Genomic DNA, 27,458 nt, shown 5'->3' with positions numbered 1-27,458 from the left:
AGGTGAAAAAATAAACTGTTAATCTGTGCCTGGGCCCACTGCCAGATTTCTTGGCTTCTTGTTGTTTTGAAAATAATTATAGACAAAAATGTACTTTGGTTTGCTACTGTAAGAAAATGAACCTTATAATTAGATGTGGCATCCATCTAATTAGACATGGAGACTGAATCACTAGCTTTACATCTACAAACTAGTACTAGAACTCAACAGAAATCTGCATTTGTCTTTATATCTGAACTCAGTATTTCTGCTTACCTCTATATGTTGTCCATTCTGGATCTGAAAAACTTCACATTCAGGGGAAATGAGAGTACTGTCTTACAGCTGAAATTTGCGACTGCAGTTCAATTCTTGGTATAAAAAATTATTGATCAAAACTAGTTTTCTTAGCGTGTTAAAGTGAAAATCTCCCTTTTTGTCATCTGAAGTCAAAAAAACAGAGAGGCTCCAGGGTCAGCTCCTTTTTATAATCAGCTGTCAGTCTACTGATCAGATGAACAAAAGAAACGAAGGTTTGGTTATTGGGGAGTGATTGCAATGTGACGCTCTAGGTAAAATGATGTTCCTCAGTGACTTTGACGGTTTATTCTGGGAACATTTTGACTGCTGATCATGATTATAAATTGAGTGACAAAAAAGGAGTGTGATGTATGAGGGTTGATTTTTACGCTGTGTTTGGGGCGCACCTACTATGCAAGGAGAATCAGTTTAGAATAGTGCCAGCTGGTGGAACTGGAATGATAATGGGGAGGAGGATGGCACATAATTAATAAACCACTCTTTAGAGAACAGCAACATCTGAGAAGCAGGCATAGATTTTAAACAGCTTGTTCTTTTCATGCCTCACTATTCTTCCTTGAACCAAATCAGTCCCTCTTACATAACCAAGCTAATCCTGCTTTGGAATGAAGTGTAATTTAGGACCATTAAAAACATTGATACTCACTTACTGGCTCTGAAGTATGTTAGCCAATGTGTTCCAGTGTTTCACACAGTGCAGATCTTCTGCATTTACTACAAAATTATGTATCTCAAGCTACCTCTATTACATTAGCACAGAATTGATGTTTAATTACTGGTTTTGAAGTTGGGCTTCACTGTGTGGTGACTGACTGGGGATGCTGGACCCAATTGTGCTGAATTGCACCCTGATGCAATGACAAAGACTGTATGATTGCTTAAGTAGCTGAAAGTAAAAAGTGGAAAATAGGGGTGGAGAGAGTGGAAATGGAGAAGAAAGCATAGATGAATTTTTCGCTGCCTCTAAATGACTCCTTTTAGTTCTAGTGACATTGCTCACAGAAACAGGCCACAATCTCTATTTGACGAGATCGTTTTTTTCTGGTCTGTGACATACTTGCACTCTGTTTCCAAGTCTTTCTATTTTTTTTAAAGCAATGTGACAAAGCTCGCATGTAGCACTGAATAACGTTTTTTTTTTACTGGAGAAACTAAAGGAGACTTTAGTCATTGTTACACCAAGTCTCAAAACTTCTGTGGGCTGAGGCCACTAGAGGGAAACCTAACTCTATTAATTTGCACACTCACATGTGGGCATGCACACACACACATACATGTACACACAAGTGTTCACCATACAAAATTAGCTAGTTAATATTCATAGCACTGGTCTGAAGGAGAGGTTCTGTGATAGCAACAGTGCTCTGTGCAGTGTATCTGTTTAATAGCATTATTCATATGCAGTGCTTGATTTTTAATGCACAAACTCTGCAAGCAATAGTCTATTTAACCACAAGGTGGAAGAACAGCTTTACTTACGATGCCAAAGCTTGCATGAAATACGCACACACTGTAGGCAAGTTTTATGATTGTCATTATTTAATAGTTATGTTACATCAGTGCCAAAGGGTTATATTTGGGATCAGAACTCCTCATGCTAAGGGTAGTATAGATACAGTCCACAGTCCTGCAAGGAACTTACTGCAGGCAGATCCCAGTAATGCACACAGTGCTCAGGTCTGTGAACCTTATAAAATAACTGCAAGTTTCTCTGTATAGTACAGAAACACCATAAGAGATCCCTTAACTGCAGTGAGGTTCTCCAAAAAGATTAGCATATCTGGCTTAGATAAAGCAGCTATACCTATAATGCTCTGACAGAATGTTCCCAGGAGTAACCATAAGCTTGACATGCTTTATCTTCCCTTTGCCTGCCACCCACATGACTGTCTTTCAGACTGCTTGACAGTTACTTGTCAGATGTCCTTACCAATTTATCTGCGCAGGTACGTGGGCTCTTACGGATTCTGGAAGCTGTAGCACATGTAAAACAATTCATGTCACAAGTACAGGCTCATAGTCTGCACAGCAGGTGAGACTGGACTTAAGAGTGACCTCCAGGGAACCCTAACCAAACACCATTTTTAGAACAAAGACTATCCTTCTAGCCTAAAAAGGGAGTTAATTCCTAACTTCTTTAAGGCTAATGGTGAAACTCAATTGATTTCAACAGAGCTAGAATTTCCCGTGGAGTCCTTACTCTGGAGATTCTTCCCCAGCTTGCCTGTGAAACCTGAAGCAATGTGCCAAAAGGCAGACAGGAATCCTTTGTGGTGAGCAGATGTTGAGAGCCACATTTCTAGTTGAAGAAACAATGAATTATGTTTTCTTATATAAATTTATACTTGTACTCTATTTTATAGAGTATTACATGGTGATGAGAGATGCTGTGTGAAACGGCTGACTGTCTTTTTAATTGAAACTTAAAAACATACTATTTTTTTCTAGCCAAACAAACCCTCTGGTTCCTTAGTAAAAGGAACATTTGAAAATACAAATTCCCTCTAGCCCTGCTGATTTCCAGTTCAGGAAATGCATTCCAAAAGATGAAACCTGCAATGTTTTAAGGGATGAAATCCATCCTCTCTCCTAAGTGGAGATGGGTAAGAAATGCAAAATTTGATCCTATCCTAGGATCATAGAGTGTTTCAGAACTGTATTTGCAAAAAATTTTCAATTTAGATTTCTAAAATGAGATACCTATGCCACTATTTAAATAGAATGGCCCTAGATACATCAGAAGAACCAAGTCTAGCTTCCCCATCAGGCACAAGTCCAACACTGTAGCACACAAAAGAATTTCCAACATCATTATCAGGACATGAGAGGTTAACTGCATGTCTTTGTACAGCTTTGCATGAAATGTTTTGAATCCTGAACTCCTACTATGACTCACACCCATATTTCTCCAATTTGTTCATCCAGGCACTCCTGGAACATCACTTTATTCCGTGCATTTATGGCAATACTTAATAAGATATCTCTAATATTTCTAATACTGTAACTTTCATCAGCTGTGCTCTTAGGTGGCAGTATTAACAGCATTCCTTTTGATAGATACAATCCTGATTTCTGGCTCTGATAAGTCAGACTTTCTTTATAACATGCTCTTTGTGTAACACAAAGAACCAATGGCTAAACCTTGGTGTTGTCAAAGAACAATAGCGACCCTTAAGTGGGACCAGCATTTTATCCCTTATCTTCAAGTGAAGCCTCAACATTTCATGTAGACACAGAACATAACATGTAGTTTTGCAATGATAGCACTGCTATTACTTCAGAAAAAGCTGTTATAAACCTAACTTTTATTTGCTAAAATGTGCCATGAAGGGCTCAAATTATGACAAATTATCATCGAGTTATGCAGATTAGCAAATAAAGTAAAACAGATACTTGAATCATCAGCAGGTGCACTACAGGCAGTAGAGACATATGAAAGAAGGACAAAGAAGTTTCACACCTTTCGCTGCGAAATGTAGTATTGGCTGTTGCTGGCAACAGGGTTCCAGACTTGATTGATAATGGCTGGCTCTCAACTGACAGTCTACAAATTATATAAGTTCATGTTAAACCAAGAGGTGACTATTTCAGCAACACCAGGAAGTCCATAGCACAGTTCAAACAAATGCAGAGATTATTTTAATGAAATAGCTAATGCAAGGTTAAAGTCTCTTATTAATATCTACACACTTTCTACATGTTATTTTCTGACTTTTTTTTTGAGGTTTTGAAGTCACTAACATACTCTTTTTATGTAAAAGTCATAAAAGTTTACCACAGAGAAAGCTTATTTTTTGTTGTCCTATTACTTGTTTTACTAAGGCTTCTCTGATTGGATTTTGTAAAAGGATAATAGAACTAAGTAATGTGAACATACTCATATTTCTAGAGATTGAGAACTGGCTTTCTTTTATATGCTTTTTAAAAATCTTTAAAATGTTGTTGTAAAACCATTGTTTAGTAAAAAAAATCAATATTTGGAATGCTAAGAGAAAAAGTACTTGTCTTGGAAATATTGATGCCAGTCTCCTCTAAGTGCTTACAGTCTAGTAACCAGATACATACAGTTCTGATAATCACCTCGTTTACATAGGGCGTCACTGCCGACTTAATCGTGATATTCGCCATGTGGAGGTTGGCTAGGACAGAAATCATTGCAAATAACCTTTTGAGAGAGCCTTTACACTTTTGCAGAGAAAGCTTTTGGCATGGGGCATTAATTTTCTCTAGAATTTTTTGAGGCGTTAGCAAAAATACCTTTCACGGTAAAAACACATTGAACCTATATTTGGGAATAGAAAAGTACTGATGAGAGGAGCATGGCTGATATTCAAGTTATCAAGCCTTATATGATACCTGATTCTTTTACTCTCTAGCTGGTATTTTTTGACAGTAGTCAAAAATTAGTAATACCATGAACATAGGACTTTTGCATTTACGCAATCTGTTCAGGTCAGTGTTTAGATACTGCATTTGAATAACCTCATGCACACAATGATGTACAACTACACTGTTAATTTGTACATGAATCTGTACTGTTGTGATACACATAGGTAGTGGCTGAGGTTTGCTTGTAAATTCATGACTTTTCCATGAAAATCAAATATGTAATACATGAATATTTTTGCATGCACTCATTATCATACCCAAATTGAAACCTGAGCTGTTTTGTTTGTTTTAGAATGAATGAGCTTGGATTTGATTTGATTTTTATTGTATTTGATTCAAACTTTACTATAAAACAGCTTCTGGGAACACTTGCATGAGAAACGTTTTGTAAGTAAAACAGCATCGAATTTCCAGTCTTATATTTCTAAAGTTTATTATATGCATTTTTATCATGATTGTTTATCTCCATAACATACCACTGTACGGTAGGCAACTGTAAATGTTAGGCAATAGAGCTAGAGGTCTCTGTAGGTATTTCTAACGGATTTTCTTTCTGCTTCCTACAAAAGGGAATCGCTATGTCTTTAACACAGTGACCGTCACTTCTGCATTCTGACTGTGGGTGCTCCCCAGAAAGATACATTTCCCCTGGTATTGGACTTCAGTTTTGTTTTGACTGTTTAGTTGACGTCAAATTTGTTCCAATTTTTTTTTAAAAAACAAGTATGCCTCAAAAACCTGCTATAATTTAAGTAGAGCAGATAGTCTTTGTGGATGGTTACACAGCGGATTTTGTTATGATTTTTATACTGTCATCTTCAGAAGTTAGTTCCTTCTCTAGAAATGATCCATCCGTAATTTTCAGTGGAGCAACGGTGTCTTTCAGTAGCTGGCCATTTTTTTCTTGATACCATCTTTCCTTTTAAGACTATCACAGTTTCAGTGTAAACTAGTTACAAATTACTCATTGCATATCACTTTTTCTTAATCGCCTTCTAATTACTATTTATATCCTGATCTCAGAGAAGGCTTTTATAAATGCTAACAGGATTACACTCTTGGTTTGATCCTGCTCCTATTTTCTATTGGCTAAAAATGATGCAGATTTAAATGGAGCTAGGTCAAGTCCATTGAGTGGATCACATCTTCATGAATCTCCTAATGCATTGCATACAATGTATCCAGTAAAGTAGATCACAACAAATATGATTTAAATACACAGTGCACAGATGGTTCCAGAAAAACCAAGCTATGGCTTCCCTTTGAATTTGTGTTTATGAAGATTTACTTTCCTTATAAAAGTAAATCATGTAATTACATATGAAGATTTATCTAGCTCAGCTAGGTATATAAAGCAGAAACTATAAGGTGATCTGTGCAATATCACAGTAGGTCAAGTATATTAAAGTCCTTAAACGCAAGTGAGCAAAGACCCAAGCCAACTGAAAAGAGCAATGAAATAGTTAACATGCCTGAGCTTTACAGACATGTGAAGCGGCTTAACAGTTTACACTGAACATTTTTGTTACAGGAGCTTGTCTAAAATAAGAAACAAAAAAATCAGATTAAAGAATGACCTGCTTAAGGAAATGGCAAATTTCCTGGCAAAATAAGTATTATTTTGTGTGTCAAATGACTGCTTCACGCTGCAGTGCTGAGCAGGAGTGAATTCTTAATTTGTTTTGAAAAGTCCTTTAACTAAAACCTTTAGGAAGGTTTTACCAGCTATTAATACTGGAAATAGGGTAAACGTCCTATCCCATGGTTTTCTTCATGTGCTATTTGGCATCTTTGTACAAGAACATGAGAAGGTATCAAGCAGTAGGCTATTAATGCATGAGTCATGACAAGAATCTGCGGTAATTATCAATCTTTGCGTAGTCTTTGACTATTTGTCTCCTAAAAGCACTCCAATGAACAGCATTTACAGTGGGCTAGCTTCAAACCTGAGGTGAATACTAGTACATTAAGGCACAGTTTGAGTGACTTTTCAAGTGTTAGTGCTGGCATAAGCAGCTGCCATACCACACACCCATTAGCAGCTGCTTGTTCCCATCTCTATGCCTCTCTTTGTGCTTTGCCAGCATAGGCAATTTTGTAGCTTCATGGCAACATGGACTGCAAAATGATCTGAATGAAAAGAACTTTTTTAAATTCTGCAAGCTGGACTACATACTTATTCTCTTTTATACTCATTTAGGAGTTCTGACTGCAATGTAAGTGAGTACCTGAGTTAGCTTTAATTGAGGCTGATAAGTAACAAGAGCAGTGAACACACAATAACCCGGGCTTCAGCGTGGGCTGTTCAGTCCAGCTGGAGATCACACAGAACTGCTAGGGCAGCTGACACTTGGGCCATTGGATCTTCATTGCTAATCATTAGATCTGGGTTGGGTACGTCTATTCAGTTTAAAATCACACCTCACAACTGCAATACAGCTATAGCTTCATTATCAACATACACTTAAGTACAAGTGTGTCCCAGCTGACAGAAGAGAGAAACTGGAATGTATCAGCCACCTTTAAAGGTCGTTTTTCTTCTTACACTTTTATCTTCTTACCTTTTGAGTTGTGCTTTGTGCTGTTGTAGACTCTTGTTAGTGGTTAGGCAAGCGTTACAGTCTTAAAAGGCACTGTAGAGGGATGGAACGTGAATAGGTGTCTTAATAAATAAGTAAATTTAGGAGAGTAGAAGACTCTTGAGGGAATCACACAATAATATTAGTGTAACATGGGCAATCACATTAACTTACACATCTGTCATGTCGTTTTAACCCACCATTAAATTTATCCTATGAGTCAAGGTAATTCTTATGCAAACATTTCAAATAACCATAGGGCAAAAGTTAGTCATACCAATATTGATGGGAATTTTGCCATTGATTCCAGTAGGCAAAAATTTGTCCTTAGAGCATCCTTACTGAAAATACTTGCAAGGAATAAGCACATTAAGAATCCTTAGAGCTTTGTATTTTCTGAATATAAGGTATAGTTGAAGACTTCACGGCAATCTGGAAAGACCTCTTACGAAAGGCATACAGTTTAATATGATTCACTGGGACAAGGTCAATGCAGTGTTACTTTGTGATCCTTCGTAAAGGCAAAAAAGGAAGACAGAGGCCATGCCACCAACTGTCACAGAGTACAATATTTGCCATTGCAATTTTAATCTTTGTCTATTTAAGAGGACAATGGATTTAAGTATGTCTTTATTTTCTATGTATTAGAATAGCAATAGCCATCTCTACATATAATACTTATCAAGATCAGTCCTTCCACTGGTTTGATTTCCAGGAAAAGCAAAGATTATCTGCTTTTTTAGGGAGATGGTTAGGTAGATACTGTCATATTGTAGGTGATGACTGTCATTGCAATCAGGAATAGAACTGAAACACATTATCTCAGAGGAAGCTTGTTAGGCTATCAGTATAAGCATCTAGCCTGTCATTCTGGAGGAATTTAGAAAAATATATACAAATAATGAAGACTGGATTGTCCAATATGACATTTGAGACCTGGATTAAATATGGCCTTTCCCATTACAGTACATGAGCTGACCTGAGGTAAAGAACTGCACCCTTGTTTTAATGTGGTATTTCTGAGTGAATTAACTGGAGGGTAGGAGCAGAATGAAGAATGATGGAATAAACATCTGAAATGAATTTAAAGACAGGTTTGAGAGCTCTTCCCCTTCTCTTTACTACTGCTCCAGTTTGACTTCTTCCTTTCCATCTTTGCGAGAGTTAAGCACTCTTGAAAGACATTTAACCTTTCCTCTTCCAGTTATGGGTAGAAACAAACGTAATGCAAACTTCTTTTGACTGTTCATTTGGAGATTGGAAGGTGAATCTTGCAGGTTATTCAGACCCTGACCTTGTATTTTTGTGTAAACCAGCCGTGACTGTGTTTGGGGGTTTGTTTTTTTGTTTTGTTTTGTTTTGTTTTGTTTTCCTCTCCAGTAGTTGAACTATCTGTCCACTGGAAGTTAGGCCATATATGTATATTTATATGTGTATGTTTATATACATATATGTTTAGCAGTGGTCAGTAGACAGCCATCTAAAGGGAATTCTTGACTTGCACTAGATTTGCCCCATAGTAGAAGAAGAGGTTTGGTACTCTATTACCAGTCTCTCACATCTCATCTTTTGCTTTGTTTCCTTTTCATCCTCAACACAGAGGGTGAGATTCTAACACTGAGCCTCCTTGAGTAGAGATAGATTTTCAGATAGATCTTAAATCTGAGTCTCACTTCCATTTTTGTTACAGCATTGACGTAAAATTATTTATACTTGATTTACACCACTGCGAGAGAAAGAGGGATATGTCCTATTTTTATTCATGTAACTCCTTATAAACTAATTTTTTAAGGTGCCAGTTAACTGTCACACACAGGCTTTCAGTCTAATAAATTAAAAGAAAACAAAAAAATTAGGTAGTTTTCTGATTAAGATCAGTTCTGTCCTGCAAATAACTGCATGTGTTTGTTTTGCTGCTGCTTTTTAATTGTGGGACCAATACATCTCCCTGGTTGTTTAGTAACAAATATTCTGTACACTACAAAACTTGTCATAACCTGAAAGATTTTTGAACTCTCATGACTTCTGTGTTGTAAATTACCAACCAGTTCAACTATGATTAGTTGGACGTGCACACAGATGGGGAAAACTACATAATCCTTGGTATAAATTCAGTAACTGAGCAAGTAGATCCTACACTGTTTACACTTCAGCAAAATCCTAAAACCCTCTTCTGAGTATTCTGTAGGTGATTTCTTGGATGTAACACTGCCTTTTAGTGGCCAGTTAAATGCATTACAGATCCAGGTTCCTTATGGCAATCCCAGAAGACTTCCAACAGCTGCTTTCCTAATCAAAGCTGTGTGGTAGATCGTCTATATTCAGCTCAAGTCTCAGTTATCCAGTAAATCTGCTACACTTCTATAAAACACCTTCTCTTTTTTGCCTGTTAGCAATTGTGGCTGTCTAAATGGCATAGTTTACTAAATCAAAACTGCTTTGAGAAACATACAGTTCACCCATTCTTATAATTACTACTGCTCAAATTTAGCCTCAGTCAGTGACCTCTCAATTTGCCGAGATTAGTTCTGCCTGTGTAGAAGTGTGACTAGGTATGAAACACATGCGGTAAGCCTTAGATTTCCTCTGCCTAACATATTGCATGATTTGATATCCTTTGTTGTTTACCTATGATAGAGTGAACAAAATATCATGGTTGCAAATATCAAGTCTTTCCTTTTCCAGGAGGACTCAGTTTCTGAATGCCCTGGACACTCATATTACCAAAAAGCAGATAGATGACAGTTGTGCAATAATGTTAGTGTTCTGCTATTTTATTATGCTTTTTGATCTCTGAACTTTGACATAAAGACATCAGTGAGCCATCTCATCTAGAAATATAGTAAGGCAGACCCAAAATGAGGTAGAGTTGTGTTGTTATGGCTGTTTTACTCATGGATACACCTAAGTGCAGAGAACAGTTTGCTCAAGATTAGGAGACAGTGACTGAACTGGAAATGAAACCCAAACGTTCAGATTTCCAGTCTGAGCCCTCGTTACACCACTGCCTCCCTGTGATTCTCCTCTGGATACAAGGGAAAGCCCGGGAGTCTAGCTCTAAGGGGTATCATAGCATTTTCTGTTAGAATTTGGTAGTTGTTTCAGCCACATTTGAAAGGAATGAGTCAGGAATTTGTATATGTGGGAAGTGGTTTCCTTTCACATTACTGTACGTATGGATGAAATGCATTTCCTCTTCTATGAAGTTGCTGAATCAGAAAATAAATTAGTGCAGCTGACTGTCATTTTAGTGGCTGTACTTCGACCCTAATAATGAAAAGCCAACAGCCTCAGGAGGCCAGTTTGGATAATGCATTTCATAGAAAAGCTGGCAAAGTCACTTGTATTTTTATAAAGAATGACTGGAAAAGGACAAAATCCAGAAAAAATAGCAGTATTAAAACCTGATAAATTAAGAGACCTTTAATGGAACCTGCCCTGACTGAAACCGCAAGAGAATATCTGACTTTAAGACCTGATCTATATTGCAAAAATGGAGGTGCCTCCCTCTGTGCCTCAATCTGTCTGCGGAACAGCTAGTATTCAGGTATCACAGATAATGATCGTGGTTTGCACTCGCAGTCATTACAGATATGGCACGAGCAGTATGCAAGGCATTTAAAGTCAAACTTACCAGCATAATTCAGAGAGAGAGCTGCAAAACTAAGCAGGACACAGATCACCTGGTTTTAAACCTGTGCTGTAACCAAAAGACCAGTAACATTACAAAGTAGGCAGGCTTTATTTGCAGTGAAATTGAACCACAAAATTTAGCTTGGGGCCTGAACCTGCCCAAAGACAAGGGTTCTGAAATCCAGGGAGTTGGTATGGCCTTCCTTCTGTTTTTCAAATTTGATTTGTTTCTGGATTAGCGGGCTCCTGCGAAGTCTGAAGCCTGCTGAGCACCCAGAGCAGCCGTTCCCATCTTCTGGGTATACAGGGCAGGCTTGTACAAAGCTTTGAAAACCTAAGATTTGGAGAATGAAGGAGGCATAGGTAAGGACTGAAAGATTTCCCCATTTGCTCCCTAGTCAAGCCAAAAATTTAAGCCTCTGTTCGACTTGAAGCCTGGAATAGTTCCATCTATTTAAAGACTAGCACTTTTTAAAAGTACTCTGATGAGCTCTGCAGAAGGCAGAGTTGCCAGGTATGTGTTAAAAAAAATCCTGCTACTGTTAGTAAAAAAAACCTTCTAAAAATAATGTTATACATATGTATATAAAATACATGAATATACATCCTAGAAAACTTACATGCATTTTAGTTTGAAGGTAATTTCTTAGGTCAAGGCTGGCCAGTCTTTACAGAGCCACAGCTTTCTATCATGCTGATTCTGTCTGCTCTGGCAGCATAACTACATTGCCCCCTGTGCAACCTTCACTGTGGCTGAAATCATGGGTTATTATTAAATCATTCCATCAGACACCCAGACAGGGTGGTACACACACAGAGGAGACGTTTGCCAAGAAAAGAAGGAAAGTGTACTTCTGAAGTACATTTATTTTGTGTATTTCAGCCAATTTCCAATACATTGCTTTCAAACCCAACATGTCAAATGATAGTAAATTGCAAATGCACTAGTTCCAGCTGAGCACAACTGGGGGTGAAGTAGCTTTTCTTTGAAGCTGCAGCTAGAGTCCACTTGAAAAGCTGTAGGGAGAGACACAGAAATTTGCAAAAGAGTAGCTGAAATTCTGACCAGGTGATTCAAAGCACTGTGATTCATGAAACAAATTTTCAGAAGAGCTACAATATTCCATTAAGAGAAGAGCCTGTGAAAGAGACCATCACTATAGCTCAGAGAGCAATCACTGGCTAAAGAGCTTATTAAAAGAATGTTATTGTCTTTCAGATCAGCAAAAAAAGCAATAAAACAAAGATCTTAATAAATTTTAACATTTAAAATACATGTATTTTTCTAGCATTTATTTTCACTGGTCTTCAAGAATCTCACTACACATTTCAGGGTCCTTTTACATCTGAACTCACCCTAGAAGAGAAGGGGAAGATCATTGCACCCCACCTAGGCACCTCTGCGTGTCAGAACATTCTGATTGATGTTACTGGTGTTGCAGTTTTGCTGCTCCCTTTGCCTCTTGCTTGGGATGTGCTTGGGAGCGCTGGTGCACAAGGTATCTCTGACAGCTTTGTACGTACCAAAGCAATTCTTGGCTAGCAAGTCATGGCTTTGTGAATGGTCCAGTACAGCTGGAACACAATACAGAATCTGGCCCATAAACTTCAATATTGCCCAGGTGCAAAATGTATGTGTATGTTTACTTGGTATGGGCAGTGACTATGAACTACAAGCAATCACCATAGTGGTATGTTAGAATGGGTAGTCAGATACTTGATGGATTACATGTATGGGCAGTTACAATGACCACGTGTACAAAAACTGAGATTAGAGGTCAAAGGGAATCCTCATGAAATCAGTTATGCACGCACATTTTCAAAATAAAGCATTAGTTGAGGATAAAAGTGGAGAACCTCCATTAGCCTTTTATAGCATTTCATTTTTCTTTTTATTCCCTTGTGCAACATCACCAGCTGCCTCTCCAACCTTTTTCTTCATATTTGACAACTAGTGATATACTTCAATATTTCATGAATAATGACAAATTAAATGAATGCTTTTGCATAACAACCCTCCCATTCATTTACGTAGTTCTATAGATTGCCAGGGCTGCTTTATTTGCATTTTGGTATTATGGATGATGTCAGCACAGCTTTGATTAAAAGCTCAGCTAACTGTTCCTCAGATAAAAAGTGGCTGAAGCAAACTATTATTTCAGTGAAGGTCACATGCTTGGAGAATTCCTATTCTACAGGTTTTTTTTCTGCATTGGGATTTGTAATAGAAAAAAAATGAAGACTCATAAGGACTTTCCCAGCAATGTGAGATTACTCATGAATATATCAGTGGACATGCAAAATTGACATACTCTAGGAAGGATTTTGGCTCAGACCTACATTTCTCAATAAGTATGCCTTCTCCTTTTTCCTTCCTTCCTCAGTGAGGCATTCATTTCTAAGAATTAGTTTAGAAATCGCGGTGACCCTCAGGGCCAACAATGAACTAAATGGGGCCTTCATAGAATTAAGAAGTTAGTACCTAAATTACTTTGTCTCTACCCCCATTCTGCATATTTGATCCAGAAGAAAACAGTTCCCTGATATATAACTCTAGACATTCAGATATGGGAAAAAAAAATGAGAAACTGAAACACAAGAATTCCTGCTAATTGTTGGACTTTGCGGGCAGAGCATGAAGCAGTGCTCAGTGTATGCAGGGGCAGATGGCATTCCAGTGGCTCATGAAAACAAAACAAACCCAAACCCTCTGTCCACTGCTGCTCAATCTAGCTGGTAGCAAAGTCAGTGTATAAAACATAAGCCGTTGTTCTCCTTTGGTTATCAAGGCAGACCTTCACAGAGTACATAGTTTTTCTCCGAGTCACAAAGTGTCAGCCTAAAAACCAGGACATACAAACTGTGAAAGAAGTGGCCAGTTCACTAATGGAATAAATAATAGAGGTGCTCAGCCATGTTCCACACATATGTTCAAATAATGCCACTGTTATTTGACTAATGCAAGCCTGCAAAAATCTCCTTTTCCTCCTTGAAATATTCTAAGTCGACTGTCTTTCACAAGGCAAAATCCAGTAGATTAACTCAGGTTTTAAAATGAAGAGCTCAGGAAAGGCCCAAAATGCAGAGACCCAAGTTAAAAAAAAAAAAAAAGAAGAAAAAAAAAAAAAAGAAAAAAACACTTTTAAACAGAAAAGGTGATAGAAATAAAATCAGTAGATGCTATTGCAGAGTTTGTGGTAATCACAAGGAAACGCTTAGCTGTTTGGCTAAGAGAGTGGCCACTGAAGAGCATTGCTTCCTGCTGACTTGAGCAACAAAGGTTTACAGCAAAGGTTACTTCTACTTTGCAGTGACAATTAGACTTACAAGGGTGTTTCCAGTTTTGCATGGTTAACTGGAAGAACTCTCTACTGAATTTTTTTTGTAATATTAATGCAGATTTTCTTTGCCTTCTTGATCTTATACCTAAGACAGTGTTTAGCAACCAGAGTGATTAAGATTTTAAGAACAGGTTGCTAGTTTGTACCACTGAAGTTCATGTTTGTCACAGTTCTTTCCTAAAGAGTTGATGACCTATGTATCAACAAAGGAAAGAAAAAAAGAATGGATAATACAGAAATGGTAGGAACACAGGAGTATGTGCTTAGACTATACTCATTCTGCCTTTGGAACCTAAAGGGAGATGAGATTAGTTATTAGGTTCACAGACCTACTTTTTTTCCTGCATGTTTTCCTTAGTTCTCCCCCCCCCCCCCCAAATTCCCTATTGCCTGAGCAATCCTCAGTGTGGTGCTATAGTTATCAGGCAAACTTTAGTGACCTTCTTGCTAATTGTTTTTATAAGACAGTTTAATATTCCCACTGGATATTGTAGAAAGTAGTTCATGAATCAAAGAAGCCAGAGAGGAGAAAGGGCTTTTGGGTCATCATCTTTTTCAGCCATAAGCATTGCAGGCAATATATATATATATACATATATATATATATATATATATATATATATATATACGCGCGTGTGTGTGTGTGTGTATTTTGCTAGTATTTTTGCAGCCAAATATGTGATTTAAAAAGAAAATGGAGATGCTCCAAAATGCAAATCCTACAAGTGACTATGCACAAACTACTTGACAGTTCCCCTTTTCTTTGCTAATTATTTCCTTCCATTTTTGTTGCTGCTTTGTAACCATAAAAAGCAACTTCTTGCTAAGAATGAATTACTGATCATTCTTGTGCTGTATTATAGCTTACTTTTACAGTGTTTACCTCTGACTTTCATTCTCTGTCTATTGCAGCATACTATTATTAGCAGTTTTGACTCAAGAAAACTGAGATTTCCGACTCTCGTTTGCAGTGCCCAGGCAGTGAAACATGGATATACTATAAGGTAGGCACTAGAAAAGATGAGGAATAGTCATGAGTAATTAAAATAGGGTAACAGGTACTAGTAACACTTAAGTTTTTCTCTAACTCACTGTGATCTAGCCCTATAAACATAATGCTGCCTTAAGAAACATCTTTTAAACTACTGTTCTTCCCGTGATTATTGCCAAATTGTTGGTGATTTACTTTATGTTACTTCATTAAAGCAACTTCTATAAAAACAGCTACATTTACGTTTACAGCAACAGTTACATTTATATAAACATTAACCATTTAGCACATGTATTCTCTCTGTGGTTGCAGAGCTAGTATGCTGATAACACCGGTTTCATTACTACTTTTTAGTTCTGTCCCCTTTTCCATCTCTCTCAAAGGAAGAGGATTTTCTAACTGAGCTTTTAGGTTCTGATCAAACCAGATTTCATGACAGGTAGGATCTATGCAAAACTTAGAATTCTTCTTTTCTTTGGTATTGATAAACTAGCAAACCTCCCAGAAGACTGTTTTCTACTAGAACAGGCTCATCTCTGCCAACAAAGAAAGGATCTCTGACTGTCCTGTCCATGAGTTAGATACTGCTTTCAGTAGCTGGTGTGTTTGGCTTCTGAACAGAACTGTTAATTTTTTTTTTTTTTTTTTTTAAGACAGATTCCTCCTTGTCTCTTCTTTGCTTTCCCTCTGCTCCTGGATCAACCAATTACAATATATCCTTCTGGGACAAATGGACTAGTTTTCATCAGTTGACCTCAGGTACTTTTTAGTCCCCTCAGTAGTTCAGTGCAACTCAGTGGGATATACAGCAAAGGAAGAATTTCTCTGGCTAGAGCTTGCTTTCGTCTGTGCTGTTGCACTGTGGAATGCTGCCACTGTGCCTGTGAGGCAAAGCTTCCCAGAAGCCCAGTCTACACCAAACACTAGAGCTTGCATAGCAGAATAGAATACTGTTAAGAGACAGTGCACTTTGGCTAAACACAAAGGTTGAAGAACTCCGACTTTTCAAGCACAGAAATCTAGAGTACCTGCACTGACAAATTAAGCATTATCTGAGAAGTGCAGTTCAAAGGCAATTCTTTCCTTAAGCACATGTTGCAGGTCTTTCTCCGTGGGATGCAGCTATCATCCTGAGTCACTTCAGCACGTGTTTCTCCAAATTCTTCAGTGTCTGTAGAGTCTGGAAGTGCTGGGAGTCACTGCTTTTCTATTGGTCCACTAAATCTGGTGGAGGAGGGATAAGGTCTCGTGGGTTCAGTCTCGCAACAAGGCAGACGTCATAACTGTCATGCATGAGGACGTTGATGGCCACCACATTCCACTGGTTCTCCCATGTGTCCAGCTCAAGGATCTCTTTGGTAATAACTTCGTGACGAGCTGAAAAACAGTAGGAACAACAGCAGGAATCAGAAGTGAAGCCAAACGGGATCAAAAAAGTTTGCACAGTTAGAATTGCTATCTTTCTGTAAGAGGTACTTTTTTGTGCTATTAGCAGCTATACCGTTTAAGGAGTATGCTAGTTTGTCAATGTATAGCAAACTAAATAGTGCAGGTGGAGATCTATGCAGTGTATTCAGTCCTCACGCTCTGAACTGCAGGTGCAGCTGAGGAGACAAAAACGTGAAGTGCTCTGTCCTGGCCCAAGTGTGCAGGTGGCATTTCATTGTGTGATTGACTGTCAAATGCTCAGATTAAGATGGAGCATTGCCTATTGTTAACGAAGATGAGTATGCCTACATGCCGAATGTTGTCTTTTCTTTGCCCCTGAATAAAATGCAGCTCTCAGGCTCCTGGAAGCATGCCATTATAATGTTTTTTGCTTGGGTGCAAAATTTGGACATCCTGTGATTTGGGAGAGGAACAGAGCAGAAATAAATCTCCAGGGCCTTACATACACTTTAGCTATTCTGAAGAGCTGAGGAAGTTGTCATGAACAGTCAAGTTAGAACAATGCTATTAACTCACAGGCAATCTTAAGAAAAGAAGCTTTTTACTGAAACTAACAAAACAACAAAAGAATCACCATGCAGGGGAGAACTGTGATGTCAGCCAGCAGTGCTGTATTAAACGTCTCGTAAAAAGGAAAACCCTTTCTTTGCTAACACAAGTCTGAACTCTCCAGCAGTTGTTACTCAAAGCCAAGTTCTTTCCTGAAAATGAAAAGTGAGTTTCTTTTTGCCTCACTTTTTCTTTTCATTTCCAAGTTGCTTTCTCACAGCAAGTAACCTTAATCTAAACTTTTCTTACTTGGAGAAAAGGCCGTGCATATGTTTCACTGTCAGTCTCCCTGCCTTCCTTCTGATGAACCTCTGGATAGCTTTATTAGAAGCTAGGTCTCAAAGACTGTCAAGCAGAGACATTTCACAGCCCACAGGAGAACCACTGTCACAGTGAGAAACATTAAATACTCAACAGTGTATTGAGACTTGAAAGGTTAGTGACAGGCTGAACTGTAGAGTCTAGACTAGCATTCCTGTTCAGCTCTTCCTTCTAGAATGCTCAATCCTTTTTTTTTTTTTTTTCTTTTTTAATATTACCTCGAAAAATATCCTCTACTACTAGTGATTGCATCTCATTGTTTGGACACTACCCTTCAGTGGATCTGACAGCAAAAGAACAAAGGAGAGAGGACTGAAATACAGAACAGAAACGAGATGTATATTTTATTTCTTACAGGCCACAGATTCTTCCAGAAGGCGACTGTCTTGGGGGTCTACTGCTCTTACCTATAAGGTAACGTTATTGTTTAGGTGCAGTGCGAAATCAATATTGATGCTATTATGACTTAGTGTCATGAGATTCAAAATGCTCCCAGGGCTCCTTTACAAGTAGTTTTAGCATGGGGGAGATCACAAGGAAACAAGACTTCTTGAGTTCTCAGAGTCTGTTTCCTCACTGAGCTAATTGGGGTCATTTCTGCTTTACTGTAGGTCCTGCGCACGTGTGGGAATTGTGGATGTCTGAGTTAGTTTTATGCAAATATATGCTCTTTTTGGTTAGTTGTCTATTAAAAGAGATGATTCACCAACCAATCACCAGCTCTGACCACTCTCTCTCACCTGAGTAAGGAGTATAACGCAGTGTTTCTGTCCTATAGTTCAGCCCCTGTTCCTTCCCCCCCCCCCCCCCAGCTGTCTGGCATTCACTTGTGGAAGAAGGCAAAATAAATGTGAATGAAAATAATCCATAATTTTTTTTGGTCCAAGTCCTGACCGCTATGACTTACATCAATTTCTGGGAACTTCCTTGAGTAAAATTTGAGTAAGATTTCAGAATTTAGCCTCATCTGAATAGTCCTTGCTCCATTCCTTTCTTCTGTTCACAGAAAGTGAAAAAAAAAAGTTATTGTGCTATTTTGGTTATCAAATTTGGGTAATTCATTAAAAAATGAGAATAGTAGGTAGGAAAACAGCATTCATCCATAGAAGAAGACAGTAAACTGCTGAAATACTCAGTAACATATGGAGAGAGAAAGCACAACTGATAGATTGGAAACAAATGGTGTGCACATATCAGCAAAGATCTTATTTTTATATGACCCTGCAAGAGTGAATATTTTTTTCTAAAAAGGCAAATACAAAGACACAAACAGACATAAGATGTGACCATGGGAGGCTCCAGTCCCTGTATTTATTATTAGATCATCTCCTTTATGCAATAAATTATTTTGCCTGGATTTTCTTTGGCATAGATCAAGACAAAAATGAGGTAATCAGAGGAACAAATAAAACACTGGAACTGTCTAAAACATTCTGTGGGTGATTGGAACACTTCAGAAAAAAAATTATAATTAAAACATCAAAGGCAGGTTCAGCAGCCCTTCCTTACAAGCCTTGCTATGTCTTTTCCTGACACTGGTGACTCATAACCTTTATCCTTTGTTTCCTTTTTCTGTGGGATGTTTTAACTGGTTTTGTTCTGTTCTCTACAATTTCTGCTTTCCAGTACGTGGAGTGCTGGTTAACTCTTAACCCTTGGAAGATAAAAAGAGTCTATGTTGTTGGAATAAGGGAAACAATCATTCCTCTAGTCTTATCTTGTTTAATTTAAAAGGCAACAGCACCCTTTGGATCAGAAAGTTCATGCAAGGAAAAGCACTGCTCACAATACAGTCATATTTCAAAAATAACCCCTCTCTTTCTTTTTAAAAGAGAATGAGTTAAAACAGCTCAACTCTGAAGTCCTTTGATTTTTGTTATTTTTCTTGGGCAGGTCAGGAGAAAAAGCAGGGTTTTTCAAAGAGAAATTCTGAAAGATTGTCACCTTTGATTCCCAATTTTAATGCTGTATTTGGGCTTTAATACCAACATTCAGTTTTAAGTCTAAAACTTACCTAGGTGAAAATAATTTCAAGTTCTGCCTCAGTGGTTCATCTTATTGTAATTGTAATTTTCTTTTAAAAGAGACAGTATCCTAGCAGCCAGTTTTGCTTAAAGGAGAGTAAGGTGTCATCTACAAATAGAAATTGTCTTTATTATACAGATTATCCTTTTAAAAAGCCACCTCATAGAATTCCCTGTCACACATAGCATTATTCTGTATCACTTACCAGACAACCACCTTACCTAATGAAAGGCTTTCACTTCCAAATGTTTTCACGTTTTCCTCATAATGAGGTAGAGTTTTTCTGTAGATTCTTGTTTAGCCATAAAGGCAAGTTCTAAAACTTTTTCATTATGTTTTTCTGCCTAAGAGTTAAACCACTGTAGCTGTATTGGAATCACTCAGATAGTAAAATACAAACCTAGACATAATACAGACCCTTTTAAAACAGTGTAATGGTGTTTATAGCAGTATGGCCTGTTCCTGTTCAGAACACAAAAAGGCTAAATCATCATAAGGAACATTTATTCTGGCATGAATCTATCCATACCTGAAATTGTGATATTTTAACAGAAAATCACAGCTCTGCTAGTACAGTTATACTTCTATAAAATACAAGTAGAGTCTGAAGACTAATAGTGAACCTACAAACCTGTCTTTTACTAGAAATAAAGAACTTCAGTTAGACCTGAAAATGTGTTTAATTGATAAATGTTAGAATCATATTTCATATGTACAATTACAGTGATTGGCAAGCAAAATATATAAGTCTTGTCTTTAAATTCTCATTTGTACACTGGTCTGTAAACAAAACAGTTTTCCCCACACATATTCTCTGAATGTGCAGATAATAATTTTCAGTAAAGTGATTGCCTCCACTCCATGTACACAATTATGTTTTCCTTTTAAAGGTGTATTTTCAAATTTCCTTCCCTCCCCAAATATGGCCAGACTTTATTTTACGTTGTATGTTTTCTTATCCTGTTTGAATCAGAGTGGACCATAAATCAGGATGGACCATACATGGAAGACCCACAGTATGCCTGCAGGCAACATTATAAATATTTGATCTGCTTTTTCTTTTCTTTTTTTTCTTTTTTAAACTGCATTCCATACATAATTGGAGGAGGGACAATTTTCCCTTGTGAATATAGTATTTATTATGACTTTTGATCTCTTTGGGTTTTCTCTTCTGTTTCCTGTTTGTAATTGAGCATTCCAATACAATTAATAGTGGTTTTTTTTCTTTTTCTTTTCTTTCTTTCTTTATTTTTTTTTCGGGGAGACAGACATAAAAGAATTAAGCAGGTGGAAAATCTATGGTCCATCTAGACCATTAACCATACAGCTATTATACTATTAAGTCAGTACCAAGCAATTTACACTACTGTTGCCTGCTTAGTGTCCAGGGCATTGAACTCACAGAGAAAAAAAGAACTTATGCTTAATTTCAGTTCACTGAGGTTAAATTTGTGGCAAGTTTGCTGAAGTGTGGTCAATATTTAATCATTTCTTATAGTAGCCCATTGATGTGAGCTAGTATAGTTTCCTCCATTTTATGGATGAGGAAACAGAATTATGGAGATACTGAGACTTTTGGCAAGTCACAAATCCTGAAGTCGCTCCATATATCAGTGTAGGGAGAAGTATCCAAAGTAGTTTCGGGAAGTTCACCTGGGTGCCAGGTGCAGCATAGCCACATGGACATATTGTTGTATGGCGGCCAGCACATAACCAAGTTTATCTAGAGCAGGGCCAGGTACCTCTGCATGGAATCCTGTTGTGTAATATTGGTACAGTCTTGCTGTCACACTGTCCCTGTACTCTGTGCCCTGAGACATTCTCATATAGACTACTTCCCCAAGCTCCTGCTGATACCAGTTCTGGCATTTTTCCTCAGGTTGTCCTAGCATCATTACCTTTCTAGCTTTCACAGTCCCTGATGTGCCTTATCTTTTTTAACTATAAATCAATTTAAAAAGAAAAGCCACTAAAACTCTAGTAGTTAAATTATTAACTGCCTGTTCTCCTCTTTCCACTGAGAAAGCCCTCAGCCATCACTAGGTGCTTGCCAGTGCCAAATCCCCAAACTGACCAGAAAATGTTTACTCAGGTTTTTCTTTCTGTAGCTTCCCCAGTCCTTGTCACCTAGCAGCCATGCTGGAACTGCCTTGAAGCAACTCAGCCTCCAGTGCTAGTTTGTATCTGTTTTCACATACCATTATCTATACCAGAGAGCACACAACAATTTCAAGTGGATGGGATAAGCCTCTGCTACTTATCTTCCTTGCTACTAATAGCTGCTTTCATAATTACATAATGTGAAGTTAGGTGACTTGGGAATTCATGTTTGTGTTCCAATGAGATAAAAGTGCATTTAGATCATTAGCACCAGATGTACTAGTTCCTGCTTGCAGTACGAAAAAGAGTAAGTTCATCAAGTCTCTGGCCTTCAATCCCATTTGTGTATGTGATCTACCCCCTAACTCTACCAGTCTTGCTAGCATAGCACAGAGAACACCCCTTGCCAGGTCAAGTACATCCATCATCTATGCCTGTGGGCAGAAACACACAGGGAATACACAGGAGAGGGAACTTGGCTTGACTATTTAACATGCTGGCCAGCCTTAAGTATCAAGCTACTGTATCCCATCAGACACAGGGAAAGCTGGAAGTCAGGCTGGGACTTGAATTTACAACTGTGGCAGCTTGCTGTTTTCAGAGCACCTACAGGGAGTAAGGTAAGATACTCTCATAGACCAGACCTATATCCTCTTGCTCTGTTGTGTAATTCTTCAGGACCATAGTGTCATGGTTGGTTCCTTTACTCAGATCAATATATATTAAAATTTAAAAAATTAAAAAGGAGAATGTGATGTAGAAAGGATCTTCTAATTCAATTATTTCAACTGTTTTTCTTGCATCTTTAAAAATTCTTCCAGTTATCTACAGCTTATAGACCAGGCCTGTCTCAGACAGTCTTCTGAGGCTGGTCCTGCTTGCACTGAAGGCAATGGCAGAATTGGATTTCAGTAGCACCAAGATCAGTGCTGTTGAAGTCAATGCACTATTCATATGAGTAAAGATTACAAGACCAAAACAAGAATTACTGGTTCAGGCCATCCGAAGATACTGTTTCTAAATGCTTTACAATGGGCTAATAAATTATTAATAGATTATATAAAGCATGTTTAGACAGTATGCATGACAGGCAGTTATGAACACAATAGAAGATGTCATACATGGCTGTAAGCCATGTTTCTGAACAACTTATTGACCTCTCCAGCAATTAATTAAAATGCATTAAAATATCTATTAATCATTTATTAACCCTTTATAAGCTATAACTGAGCCTTAGTAAAAAGCATGACTGAATTACTAATACAGCACTGGCAGATATTGGGTCAACTTTAGATCTGAAGTGAGCGTGTGCTGCTCATCCTGACCTGCATTGGCCTTATTTACTGTAGCGAGTTTCTAGCTAATGGGGGCCGGGCAAACAGGCAGCCCTCCCTGGGAACAGGGAGCCGCTCCAGTTTCCAAGCTCGCGGCTTGCGCTGGGGCACCGGGAGAAGTGGGCGAAAGGCGGGCCGGCAGCTTTCCGGATGGATTCGGCACGTAGGCTGGTGAGACGGGGCAGTGCCTGCGGCACGTCAGGCAGCCGGCAGCAGACTTCTGTGCTGAGCAAAACACAGGACCCTGAGTCGCTTTCACTGATGGGAGTATTTATTCAAATGGTAACAACTGTGGGCAGAGGAACTTCAATTATTCATCACTGCCCAGTAAATTCTGAGAGAAACAAACGGTGCTGCAAATAGGCAGCTAAGAGTTTGCCCTTCTGCTTTATTTAACAGGGAGCATAGCAAGGTGCTTGAGAAACAGGCTTTTTCCCTGTCATCCCCCAAACTTCACAAGTGCAGTATTTACTATGCCAAGCTCCTTAATATTTCTAAAATTAATTTGATTCCAGTAATGTACCATAACCATTATAACAAATAATAATAATAAAAAAGAATAACAATGATTCTCCAGCTAAATCGCATAATGGATGAGACCGAGGAGAGCAACCTTTATGGCAGATTAGTCAAAATAAATAACTATTAAGCTAGTCCACTGCCGGGAGAGGATGACATGGAGATACAGACTCATTAGCTCAGCTGGAATATAGTAATTACTACATGGTTCTGCACAGCCGCAAGCTAGCTTCTATTGCAATGTATGGATTGCAATTTATGTAAATGAAGAAGAGGACAGCAAATGCATCTGGGATAGTTTATATTTTCTGGTTTTTTTTGTTTGTTTTGTTTGTTTTTTGGTTTTTTTTTTTTGTTTTTTTTTTGTTTTTTTTTTTTGGTAGAATCACAACACACAGCTAGGACTCTGCAAGTGTCACAGTATCACCTATCTTGTCTTACACAGTTGCAAAGACAAAAGAGATTATAGATTCTTATGTTCAAAATTCAGACACATTTCCTCCCTGTTTCCTTTCTCTGACTTTTTAACTGCCTGTACCACTACCTGAGTGAAAGATGAATTTCTGCTTTATGTCAGTAATAAGTAAATAACAGAACTGAGTTGAGCAGCTCTGGTCCTACATATGACTAGATGGTGATGCTAAACACATTATGGAAATCTTCAGTATATAGTAGGGAAATTATAAATACAGTTTACAGCAGAGAAAATGTATTTGAGATGGAAATGGCATAATTGCCATTTTAGAGAGACAGTTCCGCATCAAGCACAGTTAGCTGATGAAATCATAAGGCCTTTTAAATAATATGTACCACTAACAAAGACCTATTAAGTATTTTATTATTTGAAATGAAGTAGTTGTCCTTTTGCACATCAGCTGATGTCAATTGCTATATGGTAAAGAGCCTTTAATTTAAGTCCTCAAGGCAAAAATTAAGTCTAGATTTGGATTTATTGGTTCAAATTTATGAGCCAGGCAGTTGGCCCAACATCTGTAATCTAAAACTAAAATCAAAAAATCAGATTCCCAGTGATTTTTCACATACCTCCAGTCTCCAGAAACAGTCCACAAAATCTGTATTTTTGGTGCAACAAGGCAAAGTCAACAGACCTGTGCCTCTGTTAAGCTAACAAAGAAAGCAAATAAAACAGTCCCAGCAAACACAGACACACACTATTGCCTTCATTATTTTAACCATAAAAATATTTATAATTCAAAGAAACAATCAAAGAAAAAGGGAGCCAGTCTGGCAGGAATGTTATAAACGTGTGGTGCTGCATACCTTAACAGTTGCTTACCACATCCTTCAGTGAGGCATACTAATGAGACGGCTTCTGCCAGACACAGACTAATATTAATAGCTGTCAACCTGTGCAGGTGTCAGATTTTAGTTCTATGTAAAGGCAAAGCAAAACGTGTCCACAAGAACATTATGCAATTAATCTGCAAAGGCTAGTTTAAAATCTATAGCTATGGCAGTAAATGCAGCAACATATTTTAACAATTAGTAGAAAACTAGCTGGCTATTGCTTATTCTGTCATTTTGAATATTCAAACAGTGATTAGCGTTTGTGTTCTGTGCGGAACTATAAACTAATAGACAAAAATAACCATTTTAAATGTTTCTCAGTATTTTGCTGAGTGCTGACAAATGACAGGCAACATTTATGACGTGGGGCTACATGCGCTGAAGCTGAGTGTCAGAGACAAGCAGATTAATTTTCCTTAATAATAGTTTTAGTTGAAATACTAATTTGTATAAACTTCTGGCTGAAAGGTGAAGTTTTGCAAGTCATGTTAAAGCAGAAAACTGGAATTCAAAGCAAACAGATAGGATTTGGGGGTACTCGTCATGATCATAACAGATATATTATTTGTTGGTTAATAATACAGCGCACGAGTTTTGGTGGTTTTTATCATCTAACCATAGTCACCAAGCTCCAAGTGTGTTTGTTTTAGGTAAGGCAACTTAAGATCCCTCATATTCTCATAGAAACACTGACAATCAAGAGATGAGTCAGACCATCAGTATTCTGAATTGCTTTCTGGTCTTTCAGAGCAGGTTTAGGGTATTAAGACCTGAATCACTCTCTGGAAGTGTCTGTGCTTCTCTGTATGCCGCAGGGATAGTGTGACCAAGTTCCTAACGCAGGCACTTCATAAGTGTCTAAACTGCAGCTGAATGAGTTCGCTTTCCCCTTTCACAGCCAGACCTCAAACAAGGTTAAAACTTGAAACGTCAGCAGAGGAGTTCTCACAAGCTGCGAGACACAAGCTGTGGACACAAGTTGTGTCCGTCAACACAACTCAATGTTGAACACTATTCCTTGTGATTCAGAGGAAGCTTTCCATTGATGAAGCTTGGGAACACTTTAGGGCACACTCATCCTTTTGAGAGGCTGTGTTTAGCATTACTCAGATGCTACTCTGAGCTGGCCAGGTAGCTTCCCCTTAACAGACTAAGTAGCTGCAGTTTTTCCTTCCTCTGCTCCTGGGCATGCTATTAATGCTACTCTAGCTGTCCTCCTTCAAACAGACTTAAAGGTTTGAGAGAGGGGAATCCTGCCATCACAAAACTTCATGCAGTGTTATATGGGACACTCAGAAATTATGATAGCTGAGAGGGCAGTAGTGCTTGTCTTTCCATTCAAATTTAATGCCTTTCAGGCAGTAGAGAGCTGCTTTTCAGCGTCGTGTGTGTGTGCAATGTCTCTGATTATCCATTTGGGTCAGTACTCACACAGAAATGCATACAGAGCATGGAGCGTACAAGAGTAAAATGAAAATGCCACATCCTCCTTAGTAGGCCAGCTTTCACACTGCTGAATCAAGAATGGCTTTAAGTAAATGCAAAGGCAAGTTGAAGCTAGAGACTTGGGCATGGATATTGTATGGAGAATTGGTTGCTGTCCCTCATATATGTTGCATAAGACTTTTTTGTGAACCCACTTGCAGGGTTCACAGTGGTCCTGTAGAGTTCAGCAGGTACAAAACTTGGACTACAGCTGTGTCTCCAGCTTGTTCCAAAATCACCACTTGGCTGAAAATAATTACGATGTTTTATAAAACTGGAATATCCTCTCTTGGTTGCCTCCCTCATAAAATCTTCAGTGGCATGCCAAGAAACCCAATAAACTAAAAGCAAGCAACAAGGACATTCTAAAATAACTATCTGCTGCTAAAACAGCAGCACATGCTATTTATTCTGTGAATATCTTCAAGTTGCTGAAGAACTAAATGTGAAAAAGCCATCCTCTCAGAGGTCCCATATGACACCAATAATCCTCTGTTCTTCAGTCCACCCTTCACCCACATCCTTCACTCTTTCAAACATACAGGGAATGAAGGGTCCAGGGAGAGAAGCAGGCTAGATCTCTTTAGGCTTAGAATATGACCTCTACCCATCTTTCCTTCTGGCTTGCTAATCATCTCCTATTGTAAGTAATGGACATTACTTCTGTAATGGGAACAGCAAATGTTTTGTCCAGTGCATGTAACTTAGGGTGCAGGCCTTTTTGATGATGGTAAATGGAAGTTATGATTGTTATGAAGAAGATTCGAAAATCCCTTTTCCTTTAATAAATTGAAAAACATATTAAGAACCTTTTCTTTTAGGCAGAGCTTCCTGTCAGGCTCCTTAAACATTTGGATATATCTGATTTACAGTTGCTAGTGAGAATCTTATATTGGCTCCCTTGTTAATAGATATCACAGCAGCGTCTAACAAGACAATCAGATACTATTTCTTAACTTGTTTACAAATGTCAGAATAGGTTGCATGGGTAACTGTAAAACTGGCATTTTTTAACTCTAACTTTTTGATTTGCAATCTAAACAATACTCTTAGTGCAGGGGAGTTCTGCACATAATTATGTAACTTGCAATAGTGCAGTCAGGAATCAGGGCTCTATCGTGCTGGCACTATACAA

General features: G+C 38.1%; 1 protein-coding gene across 7 annotated transcripts in view; it reads right to left on the bottom strand.

Moving 5' to 3' along the window:
- Nucleotides 1–14,629: 14,629 nt before the first annotated feature.
- The window catches only part of KBTBD12 (kelch repeat and BTB domain containing 12), a 39,795-nt gene continuing 26,966 nt past the window's right edge, over nt 14,630–27,458 (bottom strand). For 6 of the 7 annotated variants that reach the window (XM_062585933.1, XM_062585930.1, XM_062585934.1 and 3 more), the window contains 2 exons: nt 18,460–18,548; nt 14,630–16,610 (listed from right to left, as the gene is read on the bottom strand). In XM_062585933.1, the coding sequence (XP_062441917.1) occupies nt 16,488–16,610; nt 18,460–18,548 (212 nt within the window). In that variant the 3' untranslated portion in view covers nt 14,630–16,487. The remainder of the gene's footprint in view (nt 16,611–18,459; nt 18,549–27,458) is intronic. The other variant, XM_062585935.1, reaches the window with a different exon arrangement.

The sequence above is a fragment of the Rhea pennata genome, chromosome 12 (genome assembly GCF_028389875.1).
Source record: "Rhea pennata isolate bPtePen1 chromosome 12, bPtePen1.pri, whole genome shotgun sequence".
Lineage (NCBI taxonomy): Eukaryota > Metazoa > Chordata > Aves > Rheiformes > Rheidae > Rhea > Rhea pennata.
Note: the sequence above shows the minus strand (reverse complement) of the source record. Positions and strands in the feature narration are given on the sequence as shown.